Source organism: Cynoglossus semilaevis, chromosome 12, assembly GCF_000523025.1.
Source record: "Cynoglossus semilaevis isolate Cse_v1.0 chromosome 12, Cse_v1.0, whole genome shotgun sequence".
Lineage (NCBI taxonomy): Eukaryota > Metazoa > Chordata > Actinopteri > Pleuronectiformes > Cynoglossidae > Cynoglossus > Cynoglossus semilaevis.
The window spans coordinates 4,077,146-4,088,966 of record NC_024318.1 but is presented as its reverse complement, the minus strand read 5'-3'; the positions used below and the strand labels follow the sequence as shown (position 1 = coordinate 4,088,966).

The following is an 11,821-nucleotide window of genomic DNA, read 5'->3' as shown; positions in this document are numbered from 1 at the left end:
AACCCCCTGACGGTGTGTTCTTCTGCTTCTGTCATTGCCCCCCCCCTCCCTCCTCCCCTCCTTCTCCTCTCTCTCTGTTCATGTGTGGTGGTCCAGGGCAGTGTGTGTGTGTGGTGGCACACACACACACACACTCACACACACACACTCAGATCTCCACCCTGAGGTACCGGTAGAACCCTCCGTTCAGTGGAGCAGGTGTTTTTCGGTGATGTGTTAACGAGCACGGCCTGCTGTCATTTCCTCTTTGAATGAATGTCACAAATAGATCTCACACACACACACACTCACACACACACACGCACGTACATTTGTCTCCGTCCCTCTCGGCAAATTATTCTGAAACAGGTGATCTTCAGATGTGTTTGTGTCACCGGTGTGTGTTGGTATGTGATCAGGAGTGATGTGAACACCTCTGTGTGTGTGTGTGTGTGTGTCTGTGTGTGTTCAGGTTCATGGAGTCACTGATAAAGTAAAGGTTCGTCTGATGTTGTCGATGCTCTGACCCGTCCAGTGAGCAGCTCTCTGCTGGAGTTTTTTATCTGTGTTTCTGTAGCCTAATAGGGATTTGAACCAGCAACCCTCTGATCATACACTCGTTCCTTTGTTTAGTGAAAAAAAAACAATTCCCTAAAATAAGTCCTGGAATTTTTTTTTTTTTTTTCACAGGCATTAGAAGCAGTTTTACTTTCTCAAATTGAAGTGAATTATTTTACATTTTTGACAGATTTTCCCTGTTTTTTTCAACAAGGTGAAAGGGCTGCGATCAATTCTCTTTTTTTAAATTATTTTACTAATCAGATGTGTGTGTGTGTGTGTATACACAGCTCTTCTTCCAGTACACCGTACTGACTCTTCTGTTCGTGTGTGTATGTGTGTGTAATCCATGTGTGTGTCCGTGCTACTGCATGTTATCCACCTTGGTGGAAATGTTTGACACTCATGTAATCCTGACATGGGTCATCTGACAGAGTGGGGGTGTCACCTCAGTGCCAGGCTGTGCCAGGCTGTCAGCTAATTCTCTGTCACCAGCTGCTCAGCAGATGTTGGTGCGTGTCCCTCTGATGTTTCTCCATGTGTGTTTTGACCTTCGTCCATGTCATCAGGCTGACGCCATCCACTGATCCTGAACTGGTGGTGTATGGTCTGTCTGTGTGTGTGTGTGCGTGTGTCTCTCAAAAGATCTCAGCTGTATGACTGCCCCCTGCTGGGTCTGTTTTCCACTGTTCAATATTCCGTTTAATTATAGAAAAATAATTTTGTCAGGATTTTCTGCTGCTTCAAAAAAAACTTCCTTCTATTAATGAAGTGACGTCTGCTGCAGATTATCAAGGCCACACTGATGATTTTAATAAAATTAATACCTTCTGCCCCCTACAGGTGAATACATAAAGAACTGGAGACCACGGTACTTCCTGTTGAAGACAGACGGCTCCTTCATCGGCTACAAAGAGAAACCTCAGGATGCAGATCTGCCGTACCCTCTCAACAACTTCTCTGTAGCAAGTAGGTGGTTGGGGTTTCTGTTTCAGGGGTCAAAGGTGAACCTGGCTAACATAATGGAGTATGATGTAGTACATTGTGGCAAGTAGGACGTCCCCTGTCTGTCCTCTGTCTGTCCTGCATTTGAAGGAGACTCTCATCGACTTCACTCAGACGTTGCCGAAAACGTTCCTGTGATTTCATCCCACGACGCTGCAGCAGAAACTCACGGCGGCCGTTGCGTCAGTTTTCACTCAGGTGGTGTCACAACATCAGTCGACACATCACAGCGGCGCTCCGCTGTACGCCGCTCACATCGGTCTCTAATGAAGCGTTCATCACTACATCATCTGTCTGCACCTGGTTAACAGGCTCCACTCTGTCGTCACCACGTGTGATTAAGCAGCTCATTAGTTAGCAAGATGAATTCTAATGTTTCTCATTACCGCCGTCGCTGCAGTGTTTGTACAGTCGCTGCAGATTGATTTCCAGGTCCAGCGCCTTCATCCTGGCGCCCCCTGGATTGGAGTGGATTATACAGAGAGGGAACAAACTGCTGCTGAACTGGTGAAGACATCTAACCCTAGTTCTGTCTCCGTCTCCACGCTGTGATCTGTGAAGGTCTGAAGACCAGCTCTGTTGGCAGATGGAAAAGAGAAAAAAAAAGCGTTTAGGAGAAGAGGTGTGAGGTGAGGGCAGAGGAACCATGACAGATTGTGGACAACACGCCGACACCTCCGAGAAAAGGATAAAGAATCGACCACCGTAGGATGGAGGAGGAGACGGAAAGGCTGAAGTCCGGAAGGGAGGACAGGATCTGGGAATGACGGATGAGAATCCATCAGGCAGGAATGAGGAGAGCGAGTTAGAGGTACAGAGGGAGAGAGAGGAGAATCATCAGTGCATCATCCCACGGCGAGAGAGAGAGAGAGAGAGAGAGAGAGCGAGGGAGGAAGACAGAAGTGGAGGAAAAGAGTTTGTGACGAGGAAACGCGGGGCCATACATCCGGCCCTGGCTGCTTGGCACAGCGCTGACACTGCCACATCTGCTGCCCAAAGCTGGGAGGCCAGGTGGTGTGTGTGTGTGTGTGTGCGTGTATCTGTGAGTCCAGGTGGTGTTGTTTATCTGTGTGTGTGTGTGTGTGTGAGTGTGAACAACAGAAGTGGTCAGATGGAACAGAGATGGTACAGGCCTGTTCCCTGCAGAGGAGCTCATACATACAAGCCTGTCCTGCTCTCACACACACACACACACACACACACACAAATGAGAAGTGATGCGTTCACTCATGTTCAGCACCTAAACTGCTACATGTTTCAAAGTGGACTGCTGTGGCAAACAACCCAATTTCCACTAATGTTCGAACTTCAATATCACGTGTGTGTGTGTGTTTGGCCAAATCCAGACACTGACCTTGTTTTTTTCCGGCACCGCGGCACAAACAAAGTTATTATTTTGACTGTGTGTGTGTGTGTGTGTGTGTGTGTGTGGCAGGGGTGGTCGTTAACCTTCCTGTCTGTGTTCAGACACAGCCGTGACATGCTGTGTTTTGACACACTTAAAAATGAGGAGGAGAACGCAGGTCCAGTGAGAAAGGACAGGAGGTGAAGGAGGAGCAGAGGAGAGAACATGAGATCAGAGTCATGACAACAGAAGTGGACGGTTTTTCTGAAAATCATTTCTACTTTTTTTTTTTACCTGTTTGACACAAGGAGGAAAAACTTGATATTTGTTTAATTATAATCACATAAATAAAATGAACCAAAACTAGGAATATTTGACTGGGAATTGATGATTAAAAAAAATCAATACACTGTATCAGGAAATGTAATATTGCCAGATGACCAGCAGTTGGCGTCTGTTTGTTAACGATCTCCGTCTTCTGTTGTCGTCTCTGTCTGTGTCAGAATGTCAGCTGATGAAGACGGAGAGGCCGAAGCCAAACACCTTCATCATACGCTGCCTCCAGTGGACCACGGTCATCGAGAGAACCTTCCACGTGGACTCACCTGACGAGAGGTCAGTTCCTGAAAAGTACTGGTCAGAACCTCAGATTGTACCGCAGTAGCCGTCGGCCTGTGTCTGTGATTCTGGCCGATGTTAAAGGCAACAGTCGGAGGCGGAGTGTGAAGTCCACTTCGACCTTAGGAGAAACGGCCAATCAGGTGCTGTCTCTCTGACATTTCCTCCACAGCAGCAGTTTGGATCAAAGCTGACATTTGAGCTGACACACGTTAAAACCTGTCATTTAAAAAAAAAAAAAAAACGTCTCCGTCACCAGACAGTTTATTCCCTTCCAGATGAAGTCCAATTTCTTTTTTAATCACACCGTTTGCTGGTGTTTTAATCCTGTGGAAATTAATGTTGACGTCAGAGTGACATTTCAAATGTGCCGAAAAAAAATCCACATTTTCAATTGGAAGTATTCTATATTTTTTTAACAGAAAAAATGATGATGAAAAATAAGATGTTGACGTTCGTATCATCAGGGCCGCGTTGTCGGCTTGAGAGCTTCTCAGTGTACGTGTGTGTGTGTCTCAGAGGGGGAGAAGGGGTGAGAGGGTGAGAGAGACAAAGTGGGGAGGAGACCTTTCAAGTGGTGTCGGCATAAATTCTCCAGCTGCTCAGTTCCTTTCTGAGAAGCTGAGGTGTTTATCTCCAGAAAATGAACAGCTTTGCCCAGAAGACCACAGATGCTGCAGCGCTTCCTTTGACTTTCTCTCTGTGTGTTTTTATCTTTCCGTGTGTGTGTGTGTGTGTGTGTGTCGCAGCGAGCGTGTCACAGCTGTCCGTCCAAACTCCCGTCTCCCACAGATTAAAGGTTTAATGTAACTGGGACAAATAAGAATAGAAGAGTAAAACGCTCTGGTTTCTGATTGGTCGATGTGAAAAGGTGCGTTTCTAAAAGTTAAAGGTAAAATGAAATAACTACATTTTTAGTTTGATTTAAGATTCAGATGTTTTCTTCATCTACACTCGGACATAACTGTGGTGAAATGTAGCATCAAACAGTTAAAGACGAGACGTCAACGTGCTGAGGCGGTGGAAGAATTCAAACTTTAATCTGATTAATCACAGTGTAGCTGTGGATTCATCAAGATTAGTCCTGATTGATCATGATCGAAATTTATTTTAAGGTTCATCCAAACACATTCAGTGTATGCAATGTATACTGTATATATAGTGGACTCCATAGATACGAGCTTCACGAAATACAGTCTATAATACAAATCTGCAACTATTGCAAGATTTTGCTCCTGATACGAGGAAATATCTAGTTACGAGTTCCCAACCGACCTCTATTTTTCCCAGTCCTTCTCCTATACCTAGTTGCCCCGATGCTCTGTCGCGCTAGCACGTCCTCACTGTCCTTCACTTGATCATTTTGCCTGCCGCTTTCTTTATCTCTCTCTCTCTCTCTCTCTCCTCCCCCTTCTTCTCCCTGCCTGATCCAGCCATTCAATGTTGACTAATACATTTTCATAACAATACTATAAAATGTTTTCTTAATTATTATTATTTTATATTATCAATAAATTGGTTTATATCTATCTTTTTGATGTTTAATTTAATTTATTTAATGGTATATTTCATGGGGGGTTTATATCTATGTTTTTGATGTTTAATTTAATTATTTAATGGTATATTTCATGGGGGCTGGAACGAATTAATTGGTTTTTAGTTATTTTTAATGGAGAAAATGCGATCAAAAGAGATACGAGTGCTGCTGTGGAGTGGATCAGACTGGTCTCTCAGTAGTTCCACTGTACTATATATATATATATATACACTGTATGAACAGGTGACGTGTTCTCCAACCGAATCTCGTCTGGTACCGACTGTGGTGGTCCAGATGTTGTGTGTGGGTCTGTGTGGATTGTCATTGAAGTTGGAGTGAAGAACTAAACTCTGCAGGTCTGTGTGAGTCTGTCGGTGTGTGTGTGTGTGTGTGTGTGTGTGTGCGCACACGCATCACCACTGGGTTTTTGTCACTGTAGGTGTTTGTTACTGTTTGTTACTGTACCAGAGCTGGCAGAGTTCCAGCCTCCACAGCCCCCGCCGTCAACACTGGGGGTGGCAAACACTGGCTCGGTGCCCGATTGTAGGCAGAGCCATTATCTCTCATTAGCAAAAAAAGCTCATTACAGACACACACACACACATTAACACACACACGCATTCACAAAAAAAACCCACTTGAACCAAGACACGGAGAGAGACCATTTATCTGCTGCTGACCTTCAGAGAGTTTCTATTGATTTTATTATGGTCTCACACACACACACACACACACACACACACACACACTTGGTGAAGTACTCCGCTGTTGTAGATGCAGTGAATCTAGATCTCGTCCTTGGTCTGGACTGTTTAGGGTCAAATCAGAAGAGTTAGCAGTGGAAAGTTGGTACGATCTGAGAACACACACACACACACACACACATTCTGATCTGATCTTCTGATCCTTCGGGGAAACATATGGAGGTTTAGGTCTGAACACAACAAACATCTGATGATTTGTGAGTCAACCAGGTTCAGATGTTGTGAGGAGTCTCGGAGTGACTCTGGTTGATCCTCGGGATTCCTCCATGTTTGATCTTCATCTTCGCTCCACCTCACTCCACCATGTTCACCTCCGTCTTCTGTTTAACTGTGTTCTTCTGCACGTGACGGCGGATTAGAACTGTTTGACGGAAGATTCGCAGAAGAACTGGGAGGTCTGAAGAAGTTCAGTTTCAAACCCCCTCCTCCTCCTCCTCCTCCTCCTCCTCTCTTCTACACTTCATTTTTCTTTCCACTGTTGTTGATTGTCTTAGTGAAGCAGAAAGAATAAATTCATCATCATTAAATAAAAACTAAAGTGTTTACACATCCTGATGCCTGACTACACACACACACACTCTCTCTCTCTCTCTCTCTCTCCTAACAGATGTTGAACAACACCTCTAATGGAAAGTCAATGGGGAGGAACCATATTAACAAACAAACAGTGTATTGTTCTCCTCTAATGTCCACACTCTCGCTCACACCCCCCCACTCCCAACCCTCTCTTTCTATCTCTCTCTCTCTCTCTCTCTCTCTCACACACACGCACACACACAGGCCCAGCCAGGCAGACATTAGTTCTGCTCCCTGATCATTGCTCATCTGTCTGCTCCTCTGGTCGGCCATGTTTCCTCCCGGTGTTTAACGTAATTAAAAACTCTTCACAAACCGGAAGGTCAGAAGGTGAGAATCAAACAGTTCCAGTGCTGCAGACACCACTGGAACTGTTCCTTCATCTACTGTACCTCCATCATTTAGTCATTACAATAACAGTCTGACCCACAGGTGGAGTACCAGCAGTGGAGAAGCACTGTCGGTGTGTGACATGACAGCAGCAGCAGCAAATTCTGTTGATTGTAGTTCTACATCTGACCTTGACCTTTGACCTTTCTCTGCTCTCTTTGCCCGAACACAGAGATGAGTGGACGGAGGCCATTCAGACGGTGGCGGACCGGCTGCAGAGACAGGAGGAGGAGAGGATCCAACGCAGCCCCACCTCCAACATCGACAACCTGGTGGAGGAGGAAATGGACATCTCCACCACACACCACAAACGAAAGGTCTCTCTCTCCCCCTCTCTCTCTCTCACACACACACTCACACAGACACAGATGGCAGAGGCGTTGTCCCTGTACTTGTTCACTGTCGTGATTTCTCGACTTCATGTATTTTATTAAATTGTCCTCAGTTTTTTTTAATAATGAAAAAGCTGCTCTGACAAAAACTGTTTTTTTGTGTACTAATAATATTAATGAGCAGCGTTTGGACGCAGAGAGAAGAAAACATTAGTAAACATCAATGAATGAATGTAAAAGTCCATCCAGGGGGCGCTGTTCAGCTTGTTTGCTAACAGCAAAACAATAAGCTCTCAGATCTTTCTTATGGGGTTAGAGGATCTACACTGCCCTCTTCTGGAGCACATTGTACCTGCTCAGGTGTCATTTAGGTTTCACCTGTGAACATTTTTATCATTGTGACCCAGGGTTTTAACCTTCTTTAACGTCTTCACCTCTGTAGACGATGAGCGACTTCGACTACCTGAAGCTGCTGGGAAAAGGCACCTTTGGAAAAGTCATCCTGGTCCGGGAAAAGGCCAGCGGCAAATATTACGCCATGAAAATCCTCAAAAAAGAAGTCATCATCGCCAAGGTGGGTCTGACCCACACTCTCTGGGTCTTTTCAGACAGACACGGTTCTGGAGTCTGAGAACCTTGGTGCTTTCTGGTGAACCATTCATACCAGTTTAGGAGGAACAAAGTGGTGCGTAGTAACGTCACACACCCTCGTCCTTCTCCTCCCACAGTTCAACATAAATCCTATTTTCTCTGTATTTCTCTCCAGTTTCATTTAAACATCAGGTGAAGCCCACATGGGCCACCAAACATTTAGGTTTCCTCCGTGGACCACTGCACATGTTCGCCGTCTGTTGCTGCTTTTTTTAAATTTATTATTAATTAATTTTTTTCAAACATAGTGTAAGACACGTAGCCACAGATGATGTCACGGTTCTCAGTGGAATCAAGTACTTCCTGCTTCAAACTTTCCAGGTTCTGAACCTGTTATTTTTTTTGGGATGTGAATGTGTTAAGAAAGTGAGTTTGGGAACCAGAACCGACACAGAGCTCCATCTGTGAGAAGGTTCAGCTCAGACTGGATCAACAGGAGCTCCGTGTTTGTGCTGCGGAGCGGAGTCAGATGTCAGTAGCTGATGTTGTTAGCTCTCAGATGTCTGCTCAGCTGCTGCTGACTTCACCCAAACTCTCCGTGTCATGTTGTCTGAACAGGATGAAGTGGCTCACACACTGACGGAGAGCAGAGTCCTGAAAAACACCAGACACCCTTTTCTCACTGTGAGTAACCACACACACACACACACACACACACCGATCACAGCATCTGGCTCTGAAGTCAGACTTATAGAGTACTTATACAAGTGTAACAGGCATCTGTGAGAGCAAACACAACATGTGTGAACACACACACACACACACACGTTATACATTTACATACACAGACCTGCGTCTCTTGTGGCTAATTATGAGTGAGACGCCACATTGTTGTACGTTAACTGCTGCATCTGTTCACACTTCACACACCGTCATTGGTGAACACCTAGACGTATTAGCCTCTGCTCTGTGTGAACACACACACACACACACACACGTACACACACACACACACACAGTTCTGAGAGTAATTACAGTTCACATCAGAGTTTGCTCCATCGCACCTGAAGCCACAGAGAGACTCAGACCAACTGTTCTTTTGTCTAGCAGCGACTCAGTCAACACACACACACACACACACACACACATGTTGTGTTGTTGTATTCCTGCTTTTTTCGTTTCCAGATGTCGCACTGACTGTTCACACTGTAGCGAACACAGACACGGCATCAGTGCTAATGTGTCGCTCGTCAAAGTCAATAAAGAATCGTTGACGTTGTGAGTCACGTGACCCAGGTCATGTGACCCAGGTCACTGCTGCGTTAAACCTGCTGCAGTGAAGCTGAGGAGTAAACACTGTGAGGTTGGGATCGAAAATCATCGGTAACACGTTCTCCCTGCAGGGGGCGCTGATGTACAGAGTCAGGTTCTGGAGAGACAGTTTTTAACCAGGGTGTAACTTTAAACAGTTCCACGGTTCTGATCGGTACCTGTTGTGTTTGTGCTCTTCTCATTTCAGTCCTTGAAGTATTCCTTCCAGACTAAAGACAGACTGTGTTTTGTCATGGAGTATGTGAACGGAGGAGAGGTGAGAACTCTGACCTCTGACCTCTGACCTCAGGAACGTCACGTTTGAACACAGAGAAATCCAGACTTCATCACTACGCAACACACATTCATCTTCATCATTGTTTCAGTAGGGTGGTGGGGAGTTAGAGAGAGAAGGGGGGAGGGGGCACTGGTGGTTATTCAGTTAAACCACATCAACCTAACCACCTGACATCTCTCTACAGTCAGACTAAACATGTGTGGCATGCTGGGTAATGCAGTGTAAAAGTAGACGCTCTCTCACAGTTTCACTCTTCATTTCCTCCCTAACTCACTTCATTTGTCGACCAACTGGCCTCTCAGTGTTCTCCTCCTCCTCCTCCTGCTGCTGCTGCTGTTGTCTGTTTACACACATACACCTGCGGAGGGAGCAGGAGCGGGAGGGAGGCAGAGAGGGAGGGAGCAGCTTGAGGCTGAGACAGTCGGAGACAAAATGAGTTTGGATTTAAACCCTTTTCAATTTCTCAGATCTTTAGAGTGGGACGGTTCTGCGATCTCCACTCGCTCCCTCAGTGTCGTCTCCGTCACCTGCTCCGTCCCCTGTTAGTGAGGAGCTGCAGCCAGAGCCAGACCTGAGCAAACGCACACAGAGACACAGGGATGAACTCAGAAAAACACACGCGGCACTTTTTTTTTTTACCTCCGTGGGCAAATTGTGACCACACACACACACACACACACACAACCCATTACAAACCTGCCACAGTCACAGCTGCCAGTCCACTGATGAAAGCCCACCTGTCGTGTTGTCGCTCTTTTAGTGCCCCTCCATCCACACACACACACTGGAGCACGCTGGTGTGTGAGCGTTACTCCGGCGGCCATATGCAAACCTCCCCAAACAATTATTGGGGAGATGTTTGCCCCTTGGCCTCGGGAGTAATTTGTGGGAGTGGAGTGGAGCAGCAGCGCAGCAGACTGGTGTCGTCCCGCTGCCACATGTGTAACAGAGTGTGTGAGACTGTGACAAGTCGACAAGTGACGGCCAGGGAGTAGGAGAGAGTGTGACGGGGGAGAGCAGAGGAAAGTGATCACACGGAGGAAAAATGAAATCTGAAACTATCTGGAAAAAAAAAAGACAAACTGGTCTCTCATCTTGAAGTGATCACAAACTCAGTAAAAAAAAAAATCTGCTAAAATGGTGACTGTCATTGAAGACACTAAAAATTATAAATGAAATGAAAAAAAATCAGAAAAGAAACAAATCATTTTAAAAATTATAAATGAAATGAAAAAAAAATCAGAAAAGAAACTATTTTAATATAATATGTATGTGTATATATATTTGTCTATATAGACACATTTATAGGACATATTAAATTATTAATTTCTTTTATTTTTTTTATTGATGATTTATATATGTCATAATTTCATATAATTTAGTCAAAAAGTTCTGAGACCAGTTTAGGTCTTCAGTTTCCAGCTGTTGAACACAGATGCAAGTGAGATCAGAGTGGGACCCGGTCACATGACATGGTCACATGACATGGTCACGTGACTGGACATTTAGTCTGATGGACAAACAAGTCTTTAATCTTTAATTGTTGATCATAAAGTAAGTCAGTAAAAATCTGTTTGGACAAAACTGGAAATGAACTCCACTGATGACACAAACACAGTGTCTGTCTCTGATTGGACGGAACAATCCTGGGTTGATGCTGCTGTTCCCCCCAATCCCCCCCCCCCCCACAGTGGACCCTGTCAGGCTGCTGCTCCACTGCAGTGGTGGGCCTGTCGTTAACCAGACTGCTGTATTGATTAAAGCCTTGATTTGGCCCCGAGAGACCGTCACACAACTGAACATGTACAAACGACGCGTCCCGTGTCAGGAGACAGGTGGGCGGTGTGCAACACGTGTGACCCCTGAGGACTGAGGAAAAAACCGAACGTAAGCCTTCATTGTGTTTTACATCACTGATTAGGGACGGACAAATATCCTTTGATCCTGGCGCGCAGAACGGAAACGCAATTAAACAAATGCACACATACGCACACGCCCCCCCCCCCACCCACCCTCCCTCCCCCTCCCCCCCGTGCCCCCCCCCACCATCTATCATCTCAATATGGTGCGGGCAGCCAGTTTGTGTTGTGCTAATTTCCTCCAATAAATCAGTAATTATTGCTGTGCCATCCCTGCTGTCCCCCCCCTCTCTCTCCCGCTCTCTCACCCTCTCCTTCTCTTCTGCCTCCCCCCTTTTCCCTCCCTCCTTCTGCCACAGCTGTTCTTCCATTTGTCCAGAGAGCGGGTGTTCTCAGAGGAGCGCACGCGCTTCTACGGCGCCGAGATCGTCTCTGCTCTCGACTACCTGCACTCAGCCAAGATTGTGTACCGGGACCTGAAGGTAAACAGAGACAGAGGAGAGGGAGGGGGAGGAGAGGGGGGGAGGATGGTTTTAGGCCATAGATGAGAGATGACAGCAAAAAGTTGGAGGAAAAAAAAAAACATTTAATGAAAAAAAGATGCGAGTCTGAGGACGTGTGGTAATTAAAAAGAAGGACGAGCTCCGGGTGGAGAAGT

General features: G+C 45.8%; 1 protein-coding gene across 2 annotated transcripts in view; it reads left to right on the top strand.

Moving 5' to 3' along the window:
• Positions 1-11,821, top strand: part of LOC103387066 (RAC-gamma serine/threonine-protein kinase-like) — a 31,585-nt gene that overhangs the window by 13,114 nt on the left and 6,650 nt on the right. For both annotated transcript variants that reach the window (XM_008321561.3, XM_008321560.3), the window contains exons 2-8: positions 1,381-1,506; positions 3,391-3,502; positions 6,945-7,089; positions 7,547-7,678; positions 8,314-8,379; positions 9,215-9,283; positions 11,523-11,645. In XM_008321561.3, coding sequence (XP_008319783.1) covers positions 1,381-1,506; positions 3,391-3,502; positions 6,945-7,089; positions 7,547-7,678; positions 8,314-8,379; positions 9,215-9,283; positions 11,523-11,645 — 773 coding nt within the window. The remainder of the gene's footprint in view (positions 1-1,380; positions 1,507-3,390; positions 3,503-6,944; positions 7,090-7,546; positions 7,679-8,313; positions 8,380-9,214; positions 9,284-11,522; positions 11,646-11,821) is intronic.